Source organism: Heterodontus francisci, chromosome 3, assembly GCF_036365525.1.
Source record: "Heterodontus francisci isolate sHetFra1 chromosome 3, sHetFra1.hap1, whole genome shotgun sequence".
NCBI classification, from domain to species: Eukaryota; Metazoa; Chordata; class Chondrichthyes; order Heterodontiformes; family Heterodontidae; genus Heterodontus; species Heterodontus francisci.
Window position 1 is genome coordinate 58,792,691 of NC_090373.1, and position 19,051 is coordinate 58,811,741.

The window sequence follows — 19,051 nt, forward strand, 5'->3', positions numbered from 1 at the left end:
GTGTGACATTAAACCATTCTTGCAATAGCTTGCTAAAACTTCGTGCTACATTTTCTGATTGTAACCCTTATAGTAACCAATTTAAAATGAATAGATTACTGTTGGTGTTACACTTAGAATACCTTGCCTCCATATGTCTAAGCTTACACAGGAAGACTGCTAATTTGCATGATTACTGAAGGGTGATTGGCACATGTAGAGCCATACACAGGCTTCAATTGAGAAGGAGGGAATAAAACTGGCAGAAAAATAGGAGGGAAAAGGTTGGAAAACATAGAATCAAAGCCTATTCATTACAAAGATTAAAATAAAATGTGGATTGGGGGAAAACATGATCAAGTGCAGGCACAAAAAATCATAACACAATTTTATATAGAAATGAATGTACCATTTTAGTGGTATTAAGAAAATCCAATAATGTAACTATTCATGGTATTTAAGTAGATTTATTTCTGCAGTATTAGTGGTTTGGAATGGGGGTGAGCAGTGCCATATCAAAAAGCATGAGCTGAAAACACAGTTGACCCATAAAGATGAAAGTTTATCTTGAACCTCTTGATTGCCTGAGGGTTAAGCTATAAACAGAAATTTCCAGATGTGCTGAATAGGTTAACCAGCCTTGAATTAATTAATATATGTGTCTAAAGCAAATTTTTTTTTAACTTTGGCTAGTATTTCACTACCTATAGCTCTCAATATTTTATAATAACATTGGTGTTAATTTTAGCTTGGTTTCCAAATGTTACTAAAATTAGCATTAGCCCATTTAGCAGTGAAATTAGGAAGCACTTTTTTCGCATGAAGGATGGTGAAAATCTGGAACTCTTTGCCCAAAATGCTGTCAGTGCTGGGTCAAGTGAAATTTTCAAGACCGAGATTGATTTTTTTTTACATAAAGGTATTGCGGGATATGGAGTAAGGTGGGTAAAGGGAGTTGAAGTACAAAGCAAATATCTAATTGAATGGCAGAATAGGCTCTCGGTCCCAAGAGGGCTGCTCTCAATTCTATAGTGGCTCAAATCCACTTAAATATAGAAGCAACCCATAAGAATAAATAAGGTTTAAGAAATTAAGCTGCATTGTTTGCCAAAATAAAATTCATTTCTCTAATATCAGTAAGATCTATCCTTAAACTGAGCCAACTCAAAGGGAGTGAATAAGCATTTTCTGTGCCCTCCATAGTTAATTATGTTTGGCAACTAGATTTCTTTTAGACTTTGAAAAAGAAGAGGAGCTGCAAATGTTTTAAGATTGCTTGAATGTAAAATATATTATGGGGCTTTAATTTGCAGGAAACCAGATCATTCTCTAGAAATTGTGGGGCGAATTCCTGAGGCCCTGTGATGTTTGAAGTATTTGATAGATGATGTATTTATTTCTGTAGAAGTGGCTGGTTAGGTTATACAATATAACAAATTTCATTGAGTCTTTAGTAAACTTGGTAGGCAATGCATTATACCGATTCTTAATCTGATTTGTTAAATTTCTTGTAACTAAAGGATATATTTTGTTTCCTTCCAAAATGCAATTACCCTTTGTGATCAAAGTCTAGGAGAGTAAGTTGTTCTTGTGTTTTGTCTGATTATTAAATGTTGCCTGTTGACAGTTTGTCATTTAATTTTGGTCCAAGGATATTTCTTGTACTTGAGCCTTATTTGTTTATGTTGTCTTAATATAAATGTTTTATATATATTATCCATATTTTGAAACAAAAAGAAAGCAAAACATTAATCAAACTTGGACTTTATTACTGTTATATTATTTTACTCTGTAATTTTTAAACTTGTATATTTGTTGGTACACACATGGCAATAGTCCTCAATCAGGCATCATTTGTGAGTTAATTTCAGACCTATCCACCTAAAACTTACAAAGTTAAATCTAGTTTTTAATCTAATCATTTTCCTTCTAAGTGAAGCTGGTGCTTTTCATCTTTTGAGTTCACCTCCTTTTCTACCAGCAAATAATCTCAATCCAAAATCAGCAAGTCTTAATTGTATACTTGCCTGAAATTTTGACACATCCAAGACACTTCTGTGATTTGCAACTCACTAATGGTGACATACTTGCAGTGTCTTCATTATAATAAACAGAGGTTGGATAGGTTATCAAAGTAAGCTAGCTACTGCCATGCTATCTAAGAAAGGTGACCGTGGGAAACCAGGGAGTTCTCGACCAGTTAGCCTAACATCTGTTGTCGGGAAATTGCTAGAGTTTATAAACATCGGGTGACTGAACCCCTTGGAAAATTTTCAGAGAGTGTCAGCATGGATGTGTAAAGGGTAGGTCATGTCTGATGAACCTGATTGAAGTTTTTAAAGAGGTGACTGAAATAGTAAATAGGGGAATATCTATGGATGTTATTTATATGGACTTCTAGAAGACATTTGATAAAGTCCCTCATAAGAGACATTTAGCTAAAGTTGAAGCTCATAGAATTGAAGGCAATTTGTTGCCTGGTTTAGGAAATTGGATGAGCAGGATACAGGGAATAGAGATGATGAGCAGGTACGCGACTTGGCAGGATGTGACGAGTGGTGACCCACCAGGATCTGTGTTGAAGCCTCAACTATTCACTGTATTCAGATGATGGGATAGAAAGCCACGTATCCAAATTTGCCAAAGATACAAAGATGGGTGGTATTGTAAGCAGTGCAGATTGAAGCGTAAAATGACAAAAAGATATTGTAAGTGAATGGACAAAACCGTGGCAAATGGATTTCAGTGTAGGCATAAGTAAATTCATGCACTTTGGACCTGAAAAGGATAGAGCAGGATAATTTCTAAATGGTGCAAAGCTAGAAATAGTGGAGATCCAAAGAGATTTGGAGGTCCAGGTACACAATCATTAAAATGTCATGCAAGTACAAAAAATATCAAAAAGGCTAATGGAGTGCTGACCTTTATATCTAGAGAATACAAGGGCGTAGAAGTCATGTTTCAGCTATACAAAGCCCTGATTAGACCACACCTGGAATACTGTGAGCAGTTCTGGACATCTCCCTTTCAGAAGGATATATTGGCCTTGGAGAGAGTGCAGTGTAGATTTGCTAGAATTATACCTGGACCTCGAGGGTTAAATTACAAGGAGAGATTACACAAACTAGGTGACCGCTTTGCGGAACATCTCCGCTCAGTCCGAAAGCATGATCCGAAGCTTCCGGTTGCTGGCTATTTCAACACTCCCCCCTGCTCTCATGCTCACATCTCTGTCCTGGGATTGCTGCAGTGTTCCAGTGAACATGAACGCAAGGTTGAGGAACAGCACCTCATTTATCGATTAGGCACGCTACAGTCTGCCGGACTGAACATTGAGTTCAATAATTTCAGAGCATGACGGGCCCCCCTTTTTATTGTTTTTAGTTATTTTTTGTGTTTTATTTTAGTTTCTTTCTACTGTGTCTACCCACTTTTTTTCATGTTTTTGTTTGGGGCCATACTGCTCAGTTTTCTGTCCATTAACACCCTCTCTGTACTAATGCTTTGTCTTTCAGCACACCATTAACATACCGTTTGCCTTTGCTCCATGACCTTCTGGTCAGTTATTCTCTGTGACCTTTTCCTATCAACACCTCTTTTGTTATCTCTTGCCCCACCCCTGCTTTACTTGCTTAAAACCTTTTACATTTCTAATATCTGCCCGTTCTGATGAAGGATCACTGACCTGAACCGTTAACTCTGCCTCTCTCTCCACAGATGCTGTCAGACCTGCTGAGTATTTCCAGCATTTCTTGTTTGTGTTTCAGATTTCCAGCATCCCCAGTATTTTGCTTTTATTTTACACAATGTGTTCCCTAGGATGTGTAAGGTTAGGAATGATTTGATTGAAGTTTTCAAGATATTAAGAGGAACAGATAGGCTAGATAGATGGAAAGTATTTCTGTTAGATGGGAAGTCTAGGACTAAGGAGCATAGTCTTAAAAAAAAATAGAACTATACCCTTCAGGAGTGAAATTAGGAAACACTTCTTCATGTAAAGAGTGGTAAAGTTTGGAACTTCTGCAAATGGCTGTTGATGCTATATCAATTAATTCTAAAACTCAGATTGGTAGAATTTCATTTGCTAAAAGTATTAAGGGATATGGGACGAAGTTGGGTATATAAAGTTAGGTTAGCCATGATCTCATTGAATGGCAGAACAGGCTTGAGAGACTCAATAGCCTTCTCCTGTTTCTATGTTCCTAGTGCTCATCTGGAAACATCACATTGTTGAAGACCAGATGTTTTGGGATGCACTGTGCACCAAAACTTAGAATAGGCTAGGACAACTTTTTTATAATGTCATTATCTTGCCTAGTTCTACCTTTCAAGGGAAAGGAAATAAAGATGTTGCAAAACATAAGACCTACATCATGGTAGGTTTTGCTCATGCTATGAACAGCTCCATAAGACTTGTTATCTTTTAATCTGAGCTGAAAATCATGAATATGTACAATCACTTTTGTGCAGTGTGTCTAATATTTGTGAAACTGCAATAATTCAGTTTCATCTATGCTGAACCTATACTCTTATGGGGCACTCCAATCTGCACAGCCCATGTTGGAATAGATAAATTTGAACTACGTAAAATACTTCATGTTAGCAGACTATCTGCAAATGATTCAGCACACAGCAATAAATCTTTTAACCAATTTTGAATTATGAAGGAAGTGACATGACATTAATTAGCTGCTGGTATTTAATGGGGCATACTTTGCCTGTAACAAAAACTTAAAATACTGAAAACATGCAATAAATCAGTCATCAGATGTGAAGAGAACAGAGTTAGCATTTTAGGTATAACCCTTCACTCTCCCTTCTTGTCTTCTATTAAGGTAACTTACTTAAATTGAGTACCGAGGACTAATCAGGTTAGTATTCCTTTTAGGATTCGCAGGTTCGTCCGAACACAACTTATAGCTTACATCAGCCTCAGGGAAACAAAGAACATGGAACAGAAAAATGTGGGTTTCTGTATAAAAAAAGTGATGGGTAAGTTGGAAGTTTTTTTTCCTAAAATGGTAAACTACTTTAAGAAATATCTGAAAAATTCTGTCCATCTTGGGAATTCCTTCCAACTCTCAAAAGCAGCAGTTCATCAAGCCTGCCATGGAAAACAAATGTTTCTGGTCTAACCAACAGAAGTGGGGAGATTCCACCAGCTTTGGAGCTGCAATTTAATAATTTCAAATGTAGAAGTTAAAAATTATCCTCATTTCAAAGCATGTTGTATTCCCAAAGAGTATATAGACTGTGCGTTAAATGCAATATGTGCAAATTTTGATATTAATGTATTTTTTCCAGAATCAGGAAAGTGTGGCAGAAAAGGAAGTGTACAGTAAAAAATGGTTATCTTACAATATCACATGGAACGGTATGTTAATGGTTTTGTATTTCATACCATAGGAATTGGCGACGTTTTCATATCAGCTAGTTGCTTTCTTTTGATGAGTTCATTTTTGAAAAAAGAATCTGTTCTCTTTTGTAGATTTCTTGTATTGTATCTGAGTCTCATTACTTCAGTTTTATTTGAAATAATTTATCAATCAGTGTCTTTCAAAATTTAGAGGTATACTTATATCTTTCCTGAAAACCAGCAATAGGTATGTTGTATAGTAACAAGATAATTATGTGTAGTTACATTGAGTGCAGATCGGAGCGTAACTTCTGTTATATATTTCTGTGTAAGAAAATAGATTAAAAAATTTTAGCAAAATTTAAATTAAAGCTGTCCCAATCTGATTGTGTAAATTCCATACAGGGTGCATGATTTCAGTTGATTGCTATATGTAGGGGCATTGGAATCATACCTGGAAAGTCCCAGCATTAATTTCTGCTCAGTTCTGAGTTAGCTGTTAGCAACAGTAGAAATTAGGCTTGCTCTAATTGAGCAGAATGGAGTGGATAGACAGGAAAGAAGGGGCCAAGATATTTGTGCCTGATCCAAGTTAAGGGACAATGAAACATCAAATGAATACTTTTTCAGGCTTGACATGATGCCTTCTGCAGTTGAGTCAACTGCAGTAGCTGTCTGCATTCACATATAAAGATTGGACACGCGCATGATATGAGAGGACAGATGAGGGGGAAAGAATTATTTGAGGTCTAATTTAAAGGTTTTCAGTTGCTCCTTTTGAAAATTAATCTTTGATTAATGTATTCTGAGGCAAAGTATCTGATGGCTGCACCGTGGAATTTGGATCCACTATCACATCCATCTACTGAGTTTCCTATTCCCTGCTGTAAAGAGCCGATAAAGAGCAATAAGCACTTCCTGAGAAAATCAAGCGCAGAGTCCTGTCAAACAGCTTTTGCCTATTTGTGATTAGAGGGCTATTATTGGAAGTAGGTTGTGTGCCTGTTGTCTTCTCTGGGCGGCAGGGAGCAACGAGCAGTCTGGAGTGGCGAGCGGATGGATACGGGCGAGAATGGCGGGTTGGAGCAGCGAGCAGTGTGGAGCGGCAGGAGGGAGTGGCAAGCAGGCAGGCAGAGACTGGAGTGGCGAAGAGAAGTGGCGATCGCAGGAGTAAGCGGGAAACTTGCTGATCGCAGGAGGGAGCGGGGAAGAGAAACAGCGATTGAGGCGGCAAGCAGGCAAGAGAAGCAGTGATTGAGGCGGCGATCGTGGGAGGGAGCGGGGTACTGTTGGGGGTGGAGGTGGCGATCGCGGCTATTGAGTGGTAAGGGGGCTTGGGTTCAATTTGTTTTTGGTGTCAAATTGAGCGGCGCTATTTTTATTGTTGACAGGTGCCTGATACGGCACCGTTGATGGGACTGCATTTGCACATGTGTCATAGTGTGCGTTGTCAGCAAACACAGCCTTTTAAAATTGACGTTAATAGTGTCGTATTAGTTCGCCCAGTTATGTTTCTTGCCACAGGTAAATTAAGCCTCTGGGCTTTTAAGAGCCTTCAGCTGAGCAGGTGGAAAGATCCAAGCTGCAAAATGTTCCTCAATGATTGGCATATTATCTCTCTAATTAATACGAGGTGCACTTGTAGGCTTAAATGAGCGGGGTCAGTTGTTTTCTTCAGGTGAGAATTTAAACTATTGTGAAATGCTTCTCATAATCCAGTGCAAAATGATGAAAATGATTCCAGTCATGGTAGATTGATTAAGCCCCCAGGTATCTTGTTCAGAAGCTAATCTTTTAACTGGAACTGGAGTGTTAAATTCTCCAGAATGTTAACAGTAATCCAGTGGTTAACACTTCGAACTTCAGGAAATGCATGTTGTTTTTTCTACATGGAGCACAGGCTAGGTACTTCCTCTTGGGGTGAGGGAGAATCTCATTTGGAACATTGTTACCTTTTTGTTGGCCAAGTCAGAGCCTTTGAATATCTGGGAACAAGTTCATTGCCACTCCTCTTGGCCAGGTACTATGTCGCCCGTGTAGACCAGCAGCTCATGATGCAACATGCTCCCCGTCTCCCTGTAAATATTGAAGCCTATGATTCTCCAAGCAGTCTTTGTGACATTTGAGTAATATTGCCAAATTAGTTCTAATCAGGTACAGTTTTGTACTTCAGACTTGCATTTACAGTTTCAATTGTGTCCACCTGAAATGTTCAATCATCTGGGAGCGAGTTCTGGAAAATTTAACCCTGCCCTAAAAGTCAAATTTAATTAAGTTTGAGTGCCTGTCAAACTTTAGATCTAACATTATACATCTGAGTTTTTTTTTCATTTGTTCTTGGGATGTGAGTGTCACTGGCAAGGCCAGCATCTGTTGTCCATCCCTAATTGCCCTTGAGAAGGTTGAAGTGAGCTGCCTTCTTGAACTGCTGCAATCCATATGGTGTACGTACACCCACAGTGCTGAAGGAACATCCAGGCTTTTGACCCAGCAACTGTGAAGAAATGGCGATATATTTCCAAGTCAGGATGGTATGTGGCTTCAAGGGGAACTTGCAGGTGGTGGTGTTCTCATGCGCCTGCTGCTCATGTCTTCTAGGTGGTAGAGATCATGGGGTTGGAAGGTGCTGTCGAGGGAGGCTTGGTGAGTTGCTGCAGTGTATCTTGTATATGGTAGATAATGCTGCCAAAGTGCGCTGGTAGTGGAGGGCGTGAATGTTAAGGTGGTGGATGGTGTCGAACCTGCTGCGCATCGAACCTCCTGCATTCATCCAGGCAATGGAAAGTATTCCGTCACACTTCTGACTTGTGCCTTGTAGATGGTGGACAGTCTTTGGGGAGTGAGGAGGTGAGTTACCCCCTGCAGAATTCCCAGCTTCTGACCGGCTCTTGTAGCCACAGTATTTATGTGGCTGCTGCAGTTCAGTTTCTGGTCAGTTGTAAGGATGTTGATCGTGGGAGATTCAGTGATGGTAATTCCGTTGAATGTCATGGGGAGATGGTTAGACTTATTCTTGTTGGAGATTGTTATTGCCTGCCACTTAAGTGTCGCAAATGTTACTTGCCACTTTTCAGCCCAAGTTTGAATGGTCTTGCTGCACGCAGGCATGGACAGCTTCAGTATCTGAGGAGTTGCGAATGGTACTGAACACTATACAATCATCAGCGAACATCCCCACTCCTGATCTTATGATGGAGGGAAGGTCATTGATGAAATAGCCGAAGATTACCTGGAATACGCTGCCTCAGAGGGCGTCGCAAGTGGAGACGAAAAATGATTTCAAATGGAAATTGGATGGGCAGTTGAGGGAAATAAAGTAAACTTGCAGGGCTATGGGGAGAGAGTGGACTGATTGGATTGTTCTACAGAGATCCAGCATGGACTTGATAGGCCAAATGGCAGCCTCCTGTGCTGTGATGATTCTATGGTTGGGCCGAGGACTGTAGCCTGAGGAACTCCTGTGGCTGAGATGATTGGTCTCCAACAACCATAATCTTTGTGTTAGGCATGATTCCAGCCAGTGGAGAGTTTTCTCCCTGATTCCCAATGTCTTCAGTTTTGCTAGGGCTCCTTGATGCCACTCCCAATCAAATACTCACCCCTTCTCCTCCTCCCCAGAACAGTGACAGGGTTCCCCTTGTCCTCACTTTCCACCCCATCAGCCTCCATATCCAAAGGATCATCCTCCGCCATTTCCGCCACCTCCAGCGTGATGCCACTACCGAACGCATATTTCCCTCCTTTCCCCTGTCAGCATTCCGAAGGGATCGTTCCCTCCACAACACCCTGGTCCACTCCTCCATTACCCCCGCCACCTCGTCCCATTCCCACGGCACCTTCCTCTGCAATCGCAGGAGGTGTAATACTTGCCCATTTAACTCCTCTCTCCTCACTATCCCAGGCCCCAAACACTCCTTTCAGGTGAAGCAGCAATTTACTTGTACCTCTTTCAATGTAGTATACTGTATTCGCTGCTCACAATGTGGTCTCCTCTACATTGGGGAAACCAAACGCAGACTGGGTGACTGCTTTGTGGAACACCTCCGCTCAGTCCGCAAGCATGACCTCAAGCTTCCGGTTGCTTGCCATTTCAACACTCCCCCCTGCTCTCATGCTCACATCTCTGGCCTGGGATTGCTGCAGTGTTCCAGTGAACGTCAACCCAAGCTTGAGGAACAGCATATCATTTACCGGTTAGACGCACTACAGCCTGCCGGACTGAACATTGAGTTCAGTAATTTCAGAGCATGACGGGCCCCATATTTTACTTTTATTTTTAGTTATTTTTTCTTTTTGATATTTTTTTTGTGTGTTTATTTTATTTCATCTTAGTTTGTTCAGTTTGCTTACCCACTTTTTTTCATGTTTGTACTTGCTGCTGTTCAATTTTCATTCCGTTAACACCCTATCTGTACTAATGCTTTGTCTTTCAACACACCAATTAACATACTGTTTGCCTTTGCTCCATGACCTTCTGGTCAGCTATTCTGTGACCTTGTCCTATCTATACCTTCTCCTTTGTTATCTCTTGCCCCACCCCTGCTTTACTTGCTTATAACCTTTCACATTTCTAATATTTGCCAGTTCTGAAGGAGGGTCACTGACCTGAAACGTTAACTCTGCTTCTCTCTCCACAGATGCTGCCAGACCCGCTGAGTATTTCCAGCATTTCTTGTTTTTATTTTTCCCAGTCAAATGCTGTCTTGATGTCATTACCTTGGCTTTTTTTTTATAGCAAATCTGTCAGTGGAGCAGCTATAGTGCTGGAATTTGGTACAAACCTGTGGTGGAAACCACACATCCCCAAAAACCTCATGATTTCTCGTTTAGTCTTAGGGGCAGGGAATCCCACCAATGATTGTACTTTTTCTGTTCTTGGCAACACTTGTCCTTGACCTACTGTATGACCGAGGTAGGTTACCCGCACTTTGGCAAATTCACTTTTGGCAAGGTTGATCACCAAATATACCAACTGTAATTTTCTGAACAGAGCTTCTAGTTGTTCTCAGTAGTCCTTCCAAGTGTCACCATATACCAGCACATCATCAAAGTAAACCAAAATAAAAGCAAAATACTGCGGATGCTGGAAATCTGAAATAAAAAGAAGAAATGCTGGAACCACTCAGCAGGTCTGGCAGCATCTGTGAAAAGAGAAGCAGAGTTAACGTTTCGGGTCAGTGACCCTTCTTCGGAACTGACAAATATTACAAAAGTCACAGGTTATAAGCAAGTGAGGTGGAGGTGGGGCAAGAGATAACAAAGGAGGTCGAGATTGGACCAGGCCACATAGCTGACCAAAAGGTCACAGAGCAAAGGCAAACAATATGTTAATGGTACTACCTAATCTGTACTAATGCTTTGTCTTTCAACACACCTGGTCTCTGGAAAGTTGGTGGGGCATTTTTAGCCCGAATGGCATGACTCGGCATTGGAAAAGACCATCTGGTGTGACAAAGGGCGATATTTCTTTAGCTCGAGGTGCTATCCCTTTAACAAATCTATTTTGGTAAAAAAAAGTGGCACTGCCAACTCTGGCAGTACAGTCTTTCAAGCGAGGAATTGGGTACAAGTCTGCCTTTGTTACTGCATTAACCTTTCTGTAGTCTATATAAAATCTAGTTGAACCATCAAGCTGAGGCACTAACAAGACTAGGACACCCCAGCTGCTTTGACTGGGTTCAATTAGGTGGTTTTCCAACATGTATTGGATTTCTGCTTTCACCTGGGCCTGTTTCTCTGGACCTAAGCGATAAGGATGCTGTTTTATAGGAAAGGATTTTCCTACATCCACATCACATATGGCTAACGCTGTACATCCTGGTCTGTCCCTACTGTTATGAAAGTGCTTCTGTGTTTTGTTAAATATATTTTTTGAGGATTCATTTTTGAAAGATTGAAGAAATGTTAAATTTTTGGATTTTCAAAGGGGGTCATGAAAAGGCCACTTGACTTTGAAAAACAATCCCTGGAAATGTTTTTTAAAAGGCGCACTGAGAAGTCTTGTGAGGAAACCATCTGACTTCCAGTTCAATAAACAACGGAGAACTTTGGACACCTGGAGAAGTTGTTTACAAAGAAGTGACGGGTCAAGATTGATGGTGGTCAAAAGGTTGACCTCCTGTTGTCGGTTTGGCTTTTGAATTGTTTTGAGTTGGTGTTGAACGGTATAAAAAGGGAGAGAACTTCCAAGGGGAGGAGAACTTCCAAGAGAGAAGAGAAGACCACAACCCAGCTCAGCTTTCCAGCACACCTCTAAAAGACCCTGAAGTCCACTGGGTCAGCTCATCTCATCACATCTGTATTTGGAAAAAAAAGCCTGCTAAATTAATTCTCAACGCCACCTGAAAAGAACTGTTCTGAAAGATCCCAGTGACCCATCTACATGTACTGGGAGGCCAGACTGTATTCCAGTTTGGGAACACAACATAGTGCATCTGCTGTTTCTTCAAGAATGAGCATATCCATAATAGTGAGTATATATTGATGTCCTGCTTTTGTTTTCGGTAAAGGTCCCATACTGTCTACCAGCACCCTACTAAATGGTTCACCAAAAACTGGTATGGGAATTAGAAGTGCTGGTTTTATTGCAGGTTGCAGTTTTTCCACAATCTGGAACATGTGGTATGTTTTACAAAACTGCACCACATCCTTGTAAAGACCTGGGCAGTAAAAATGTCGACTTATAGAGTCATACAGCACTGAAACAGGCCCTTCGGCCCACCGAGTCTGTGCCGACCAACCAATGTGATTATATGTGATTAGGACTTCTGGATAGGAATTTCATGGGCTATTCTTGATATTTCCTACCAATACTAGGGTGGTACTACTATCTGGCGAACAACCGTCCATTCTTCATCTGCAGGGTCTGCGAGGAGCTCTCCACTTCCTCATCAGAATCCCATTTTTTATACAGTAGTCTTCTGGAACTCCCTTTGCTTTAGCTTCGGTTAGAACCAATTGTGACACTCTACTTATCTCTGGATCAGCTTGCTGAGCCTTGATCAGCGAAGACTTACTGAACATTTCCTTCGGATTATCCAAATCCCCATATAAAGTTTCAGATATTTAGCTATCTGTCTGTGGTGCCAATTTGACCTCTGACAATGGGAATTGTTAAGCCATTGCTTGGGTCACTACACATGAAGGAAGAATTCCTGGAACCTTTTCCTGCAGCTGCTCTGTCTCCTTGACTTAATTTGGTCTTTCCATGACTATTAGAGAAGCTATTATCTTTGCTCTGGCCAAATAATTCCCAAGAGTAGGTCAACTCTGTCTACAGGCAAACTATGGACAACTCCTACAACTACTGTTCCAGACATTAGGTCACACTCCAGGTGCACCCAATACAAAGGTCGATACCATTCACTAAAACCTTGGCATTCAGTGCGCTCTCTGGTGGAAAAGTCAGTCTTTCCTCAGCAAAAGAGTTTGGGTGGCTCCTGTGTCCCTACGTATAACTGTAGATTTACCTGCCTCACATGAGGGATAGGGAGTTACTTTTCCTTTTGACAAGAATTCCCTGTAGCTCGCGGGTATCTTGTTCACCTTCCCCGCACTCAGCGGAGTTTATACTTGACCCTACAGCTGCAGTCAGAGCTACAGCCTGATCTGACGTACTCTTGGTCAGGGCCTCTTTCTCTGCATTGGCCTCCTGTACCCCAATAGGTCCCATGGGTTTACCCTGCAACTTCCAGCATTCAGCACGAAGGTATCCCACCTTGTGGCAATGGAAACACTTAGGCTTTCAGTCCTCACTTCCACCCTCAGCATCTTCCTTTCTGGCCTGAGGAGGAGATCCTGGTACGTTCCCAGCTGTCCCTTCTCATCCCTGGCAACTTGCTTTCATTTCACCCTCCCACCTTCTATCTTCCTCAGATTTATGGGGGTGATGGATAAAGGGTTTGGGCTTGTAAACAAGCTCGTAATCATCAGCCATCTCAGCTCCCTGTCTGGCAGTTGAAACCGCTTGGTTCTCTATTTGGATTCTTACTAACGGAGGTGGTGAACTTTTAAATTCTTCCAGGAGAATTGTTTTCCTAAGGGTCTCATACGTGACCTCGACCTTTAGTGCCCCCATCCAATGATCAAAGTTCATTTGTGTTACCATCTCAAATTCTATACAAGTCTGCCCAGGCTATTTCCGGAGGTTCCAAAATTTCTGCCTGTAAACTTCAGGGACCAACTCATAAGCAGCAAGAGTAGCCTTTTTTGCCATCTCATAATCTTCAGAAGCTTCGTCAGAAAGCATGCATAAACTTCATTAGCTCTGCCTATCAACCTGCAGTGTCCAGTATTCTTTCAGCCACCTCATCTGTTCAGCTGTCTTTTCAAAAGCAATGAAAAAAGCCTCTACGTCCCTTTCCTCGAACTTCGGGAGGGCTTGCACAAATTTAAATAGCTGTCCACTGGGTCCTGGGTTGGAGTCAGTTATTTCCCCACACGAATTTTCATCAGGGTCAAGGGCATCCTTTTTTATCCCTAGTTCCAGCCTTCTAATCTGGTATTCCCTTTCTTCTTTTCCTCTCTTTCTCTTCTTTTTCTCTCCTGCCGCTCTGCTTGCTCCCTTTGAAATGCTCTCTTTTTCTTTTTCCTCTCTTTCTCTTGCCCTTTCCTCTTTTTCTTCCTTTTTCCTTTATTTTTCTCACTCCCTTTCTCTGTCCTGAAATTCTAGCTGTAACCTCTTCATGTCTAACTAAATATGTTCCAGTGTTACTGTACTTCTTTCAATTCCATTCATCCCTCTGGCTCTTTCACTTCAATCTTCAGCTGTCTGGCCACTAGTCTCGGAATTTCAGCCTGCCTAGCTTTCGTCTAATATATAACTTCAAGAGTGCTGCTACACTTGACAGCTCATCAGTGGACAATGCCTGTTATGAATGATAATCTATTCCAGGCGGCTGCACAAACACACCTGCATCAAAAGTAGCCATTTTGGTAGTGTAAGTTTTACTCTAATATGCAAGAAACTTGGTGTTTTTCTTTTCTGCTTTTCAATTATTTTTACCCCGCTTACAATTGCACTTCATCGGCTTTGGGTGGCCCTGGACTGAGCCCCTAATTATATGTTAGGACCAGGGATGGAGGCGTGCACTGTCTTGCTCTAGTTCCACTTCTCCATGGGTCACAACATGTATTTAAATGTTTTAGCCAGTTACTGATACAGCCAATTCTATATTTTAGTTTCAGAATAAGAATTTGCCAACTAGGTTTTTTTTTTAGATTAGAGATACAGCACTGAAACAGGCCCTTCGGCCCACCGAGTCTGTGCCGAACATCAACCACCCATTTATACTAATCCTACACTAATCCCATATTCCTACCAGACATCCCCACCTGTCTCTATATATTTCCCTACCACCTACCTATACTAGTGACAATTTATAATGGCCAATTTACCTACCAACCTGCAAGTCTTTTGGCTTGTGGGAGGAAACCGGAGCACCCGGAGGAAACCCACGCAGACACAGGGAGAACTTGCAAACTCCACACAGGCAGTACCCGGAATCGAACCCGGGTCCCTGGAGCTGTGAGGCTGCGGTGCTAACCACTGCGCCACTGTGCCGCCCTAGGTTTCTTTACTAAACAACAAAATTATTAATTTATTATAAAACAAGACTTATTCAATAAAGATGCAAAGCTTATTAATACACAGGTTGAAATATGAAAGTGTCAATATATTTCCTTCTAAATAACCCAGCACACCTGCACACACACACCGGTTAAAGAAAAAATAAAGAAGCTTTCTCTGCAGAGATCAACTTTACAAAAACAAGAACACTTTGGCCAAATGCTTGTTAATTCTTGAAGGAAAAAGGATAAGATATGGAATGTTCCAATTGGTCTGGCGTCCGGCTACATGTAGATGGGTGTCACTAGACACATGCAGTTGTCACTGGGATTTCTTCAGAAACAGTTCGTTCAGGAGATGTCAAGAGCAAATCTTGCAGAAGCTTCTCAGGAGAAATCGGTTTCTCCAGATCTCACACTGAACTCAGGGTTTCTCAAAGAGGTGGAACAGGATAAGCTGGTTGCCTCTCTTTTAGCAGGATTACACCCCAACTGACCTCCAAACAAACAGTTCAAAAATGAAATCAACTCTTGATGGTGATAAATCTAGACATGTCACCTCTCTGTAAACAACTCCGATAGTCAGCAAGGCTCCTGCTATTTACTTAGCTTAAGACATGTGACCCAGTAAGTGTTTGTTTTTAACCAAAGTCCCAAGTGACCCTTTTTTAAAAAAAAAACAAATCCAGCATCTCCTGAGATATTCTCCAGTCTTTTACACACAAGTCCTCAAAAATATTAACAATGGAAGCACATTCATGACACTACCATAAGAAAAAATTGAGCTGAATATCATAAGATGCACTTGAGAAACTAGATATGTACATGAGGGAAAAAGGACATGCTGATGAGATTAGATGAAGTTGGGTGGGAGGAGGCTCATGTGGTGTATAGACCAGTTGGACCGAATGGTCTGTTTCTGTGCTGTAAATTCAATGTTTCCGAGTTTGCTTATAGATATTAAAGGCTAATAAATTAGGTTTTTCAAATATATGCAGAAGTAAAGGATACATATAAGTATTTGATCATACAGAGACTTGTGTGGCCTACATGGTGGATGTAGGCTTGAAAGTCAGATATGATTAATATTTGCTTTTTTAAAAGTCAAGTTTAGAAGCAGGCATAACTTGACAGCTGTTATGTGCAATACAAATCAAGAGAAGTGTTTCAACTTTGCAGGCTTCCTTGTTCATTAACAAGAATTTAATTTCTTGTCACGTGTTAAGTCAGCAATATTTAAAAATACTTGATTGTGAACTCTTTACCAAAATGTGTTCTGAATTTTGTGTCTTGTGTCTGTTACGTTAATAATGAACAGATCCTTTTTGTAAGTGAGACAGCCGAGGAAACTTTCCTCCCATGTAAGTTATTTTCCCATAAACGTCAATCTTTGTTTGTGGGATGGGGAAAATAAAAATTGAAACTTGAAGGATATACTTTCATTATAAGACATAAAAATGACATATAAATTACATAGTAATTATGTATTTACATACCATAGGATCCTAAAAGTACGCACAGAAGGAGCTCATTTGACCAATGATCGCTGTGTCAACTAATACCATTTCCCTGCAATTCTCTGCAGCCTTTTTATAGTTTTCCTCTTCAAATGTTTATCCAATTCCCTTTTAAATTGTTATAGTCTCTGTCTCATTTGTCATCTGTGGTAAATCTTTCCTTGTTCCAATAACACTGTATGAAAATAATCTTTTAGCTTTGTTCTTATAATTCTGAGTATGATAAACTTGTCACTGATTAATCAAAAAAAAGTCTTCCATTATTGAGCCTCTCAAGACCTTTTGTATTTTGAAAACAAATATGTTTTGCTTGATTACAAAATAGATTTTGTCCTAAACCAATCAGCTTTTACACAAAGAACCTGAGTACGATAGTTTCCTTGAGGGCACCTCAGTTATTCAGAAAAATTCAAAGCTTCTGAAGCTTTTCTCTGCTTTTGAAATAGAGGGAAAAAATTGCAGTGATCCGTTGTGACATTTTATATGTAGTTTCTCGTATCGATGAGATTATGCAGCTGGATATAAAAACGTATTTGGCAAATATAATTTTATCTAGTTTAGTGTTTCCAACTATCTTTTTCTTGTAATATGCTTTTGTGTTACAAACTATTTTCCTAAGAGGTTATCCTTTACTAAAACATGTTGACTGAAATATGCCCAACTTTGTTCATTCATGGCAGTATCTTCATGTAATTCGTGATACTGTCAGTCTGCTTTGGAAAAATGCATTAATTTTAACCTTGATTTACTTATTGCTCCTTTTGGTACAGTATGGGCTATGAATTTCTTCATGACTTCTGCACACTATAGTCAACTAGTATATTCAACTTATGCAAGGAAAGCAATGAGACATGGAGGGCAATTTTAATGTTGGCTGTCTGTCAGGAAACTGACAGGATCGCGTGTAAATCTGCATTTACACCTTGCCTGATTTTGCTCTCCATTGAAATAGTAATATTGAACAAGTATGTGAAAAATGAATTATTTTCGATTGTATAGCATGGATGGTTTATTGCTTGCACATCATATAATAAAAGCCCGTCACTTGCAGTACCATTGTATTAGTTGACAGTTGGATACAACATTTATACTAGTTCTTGCAAAATTTCCTCTGAATGCTTTCAATCATTTTTGCTTTTCTTATAGGTTAACAGACCACCAGCAAAGCTCAATCTACTCACCTGTCAGGTGAAAGCAAATCCAGAAGAGAGAAAATGTTTTGATCTCATATCACGTATGTTTTAAAAAAAAAAATTGAATTACTTGTGCATTAGGTCCAAGAAAAATACCTCCAAAGGGGGGCATAATTTAAAGGATGTTCACAAATTGTGCTAAACTATAACAATTTAGGAAATATTGGAAATATAAATGTGCACACATCTATATATTTGATAATCTGAAAGAATAGGATAACCTCTGTAATTATTGATTGAAGATTTTTATGCTTAAAAATTAAGGGAAATATCCCTATTTACATATTTTACCTACCTTAAAATCTTCAAATCCAAGTCGACCTCCCAGGGTGATACCTAATCGGCATTGAGGTCAAGTGCAGTATTCAGATCAAACAGCTGAGAAATCCGAGAATAACTTGGCCCAAAGAGGGAGTGGAAGAGGGTGAGGACAAAGATGGAGAAGTAGGAGGAGGTGAAGCAGGAAGAGGATGGGGAGAGAAGGGCTGAAGGTGAGGATGAATTTGCGGGATGGGGGAGACAGTGCTGGAAAATTACCTGGGTGAGAGAAGGGCATGGCAGCAAATGCTTTCCTGGGGAGGGGGTTAAACTTTTGAGACAATTTCTACATTAATGTTGCTTATAAGTGCCTGCTGGTTTGAAAAAGTGTCAGATTTTATGATGAAGAATTGGTTCAAATAGTTTAAGGATCCCTGAAATTCTTCAGAATTTTCTGTTAATATCACTTAAATAAAATCTGTCTTTTGGGTCTCAAAACTGCATATAAAATTGAATTTCTGATTTGCAATACTTCTAATTTAAATTTTAAATTTGCAATGCATCTTTTGTCAATGTATAGATGACAGAACATACCATTTTCAAGTTGATGATGAACAGGAGTGCCAAATGTAAGTTTGAAAACTACTGATGTAAAATGCTTAATAGCTTAAGGAGACTTGCTTAATAACAAGGGTTCTGCAGCAAAGAATTATTTCTGTTTTGGAAACAGAATAAGCTACAATGGGCTGCATTTTAAAGCCCCTCCGCTGTTGGTGGGGCGGGGCAGTGAAGATCGGTGTGGCAGAGGCCCGCCAATGGCCCTGATGGCAACAGGCCCTGTGCCAATCTCTGAAGCAGCGGTGATGCCTCATGGCGGCCACCCCGCTGATTGGCGATGGGAGCCCCATTTCAATACGTAAACTAATTTTAATACCTGATTTAATGAGGGTCCCGTCGCCTCCTAAATTGCCGCACCGATCTCCATTCGGGCGGCTGACAATGTGTGGCTTCAAATCCCCCTTCTGGGGGAAATGTGGCGTGATAACTGTGCAGAAGGGGGGAGGAGGATTTTCTCTCTGCGCGGGACGGGGGTGTGGGGTGTGGAAACGAGGTTGAAACGATGCGGATTGGTCGGGGTGGGGGGTGGTTGATGGGAAGCGGTAAAGGAAAAAGTTGCCTAA

At 40.5% G+C, this 19,051-nt stretch overlaps 1 protein-coding gene across 1 annotated transcript in view; it reads left to right on the forward strand.

Annotated features, from left to right (window-relative positions):
* Positions 1 to 19,051, forward strand: part of LOC137356728 (arf-GAP with SH3 domain, ANK repeat and PH domain-containing protein 2-like) — a 234,595-nt gene that overhangs the window by 161,829 nt on the left and 53,715 nt on the right. Inside the window, exons 12-15 of the mRNA XM_068022455.1 lie at positions 4,868 to 4,971; positions 5,284 to 5,353; positions 17,566 to 17,653; positions 18,451 to 18,499. Coding sequence (XP_067878556.1) covers positions 4,868 to 4,971; positions 5,284 to 5,353; positions 17,566 to 17,653; positions 18,451 to 18,499 — 311 coding nt within the window. The remainder of the gene's footprint in view (positions 1 to 4,867; positions 4,972 to 5,283; positions 5,354 to 17,565; positions 17,654 to 18,450; positions 18,500 to 19,051) is intronic.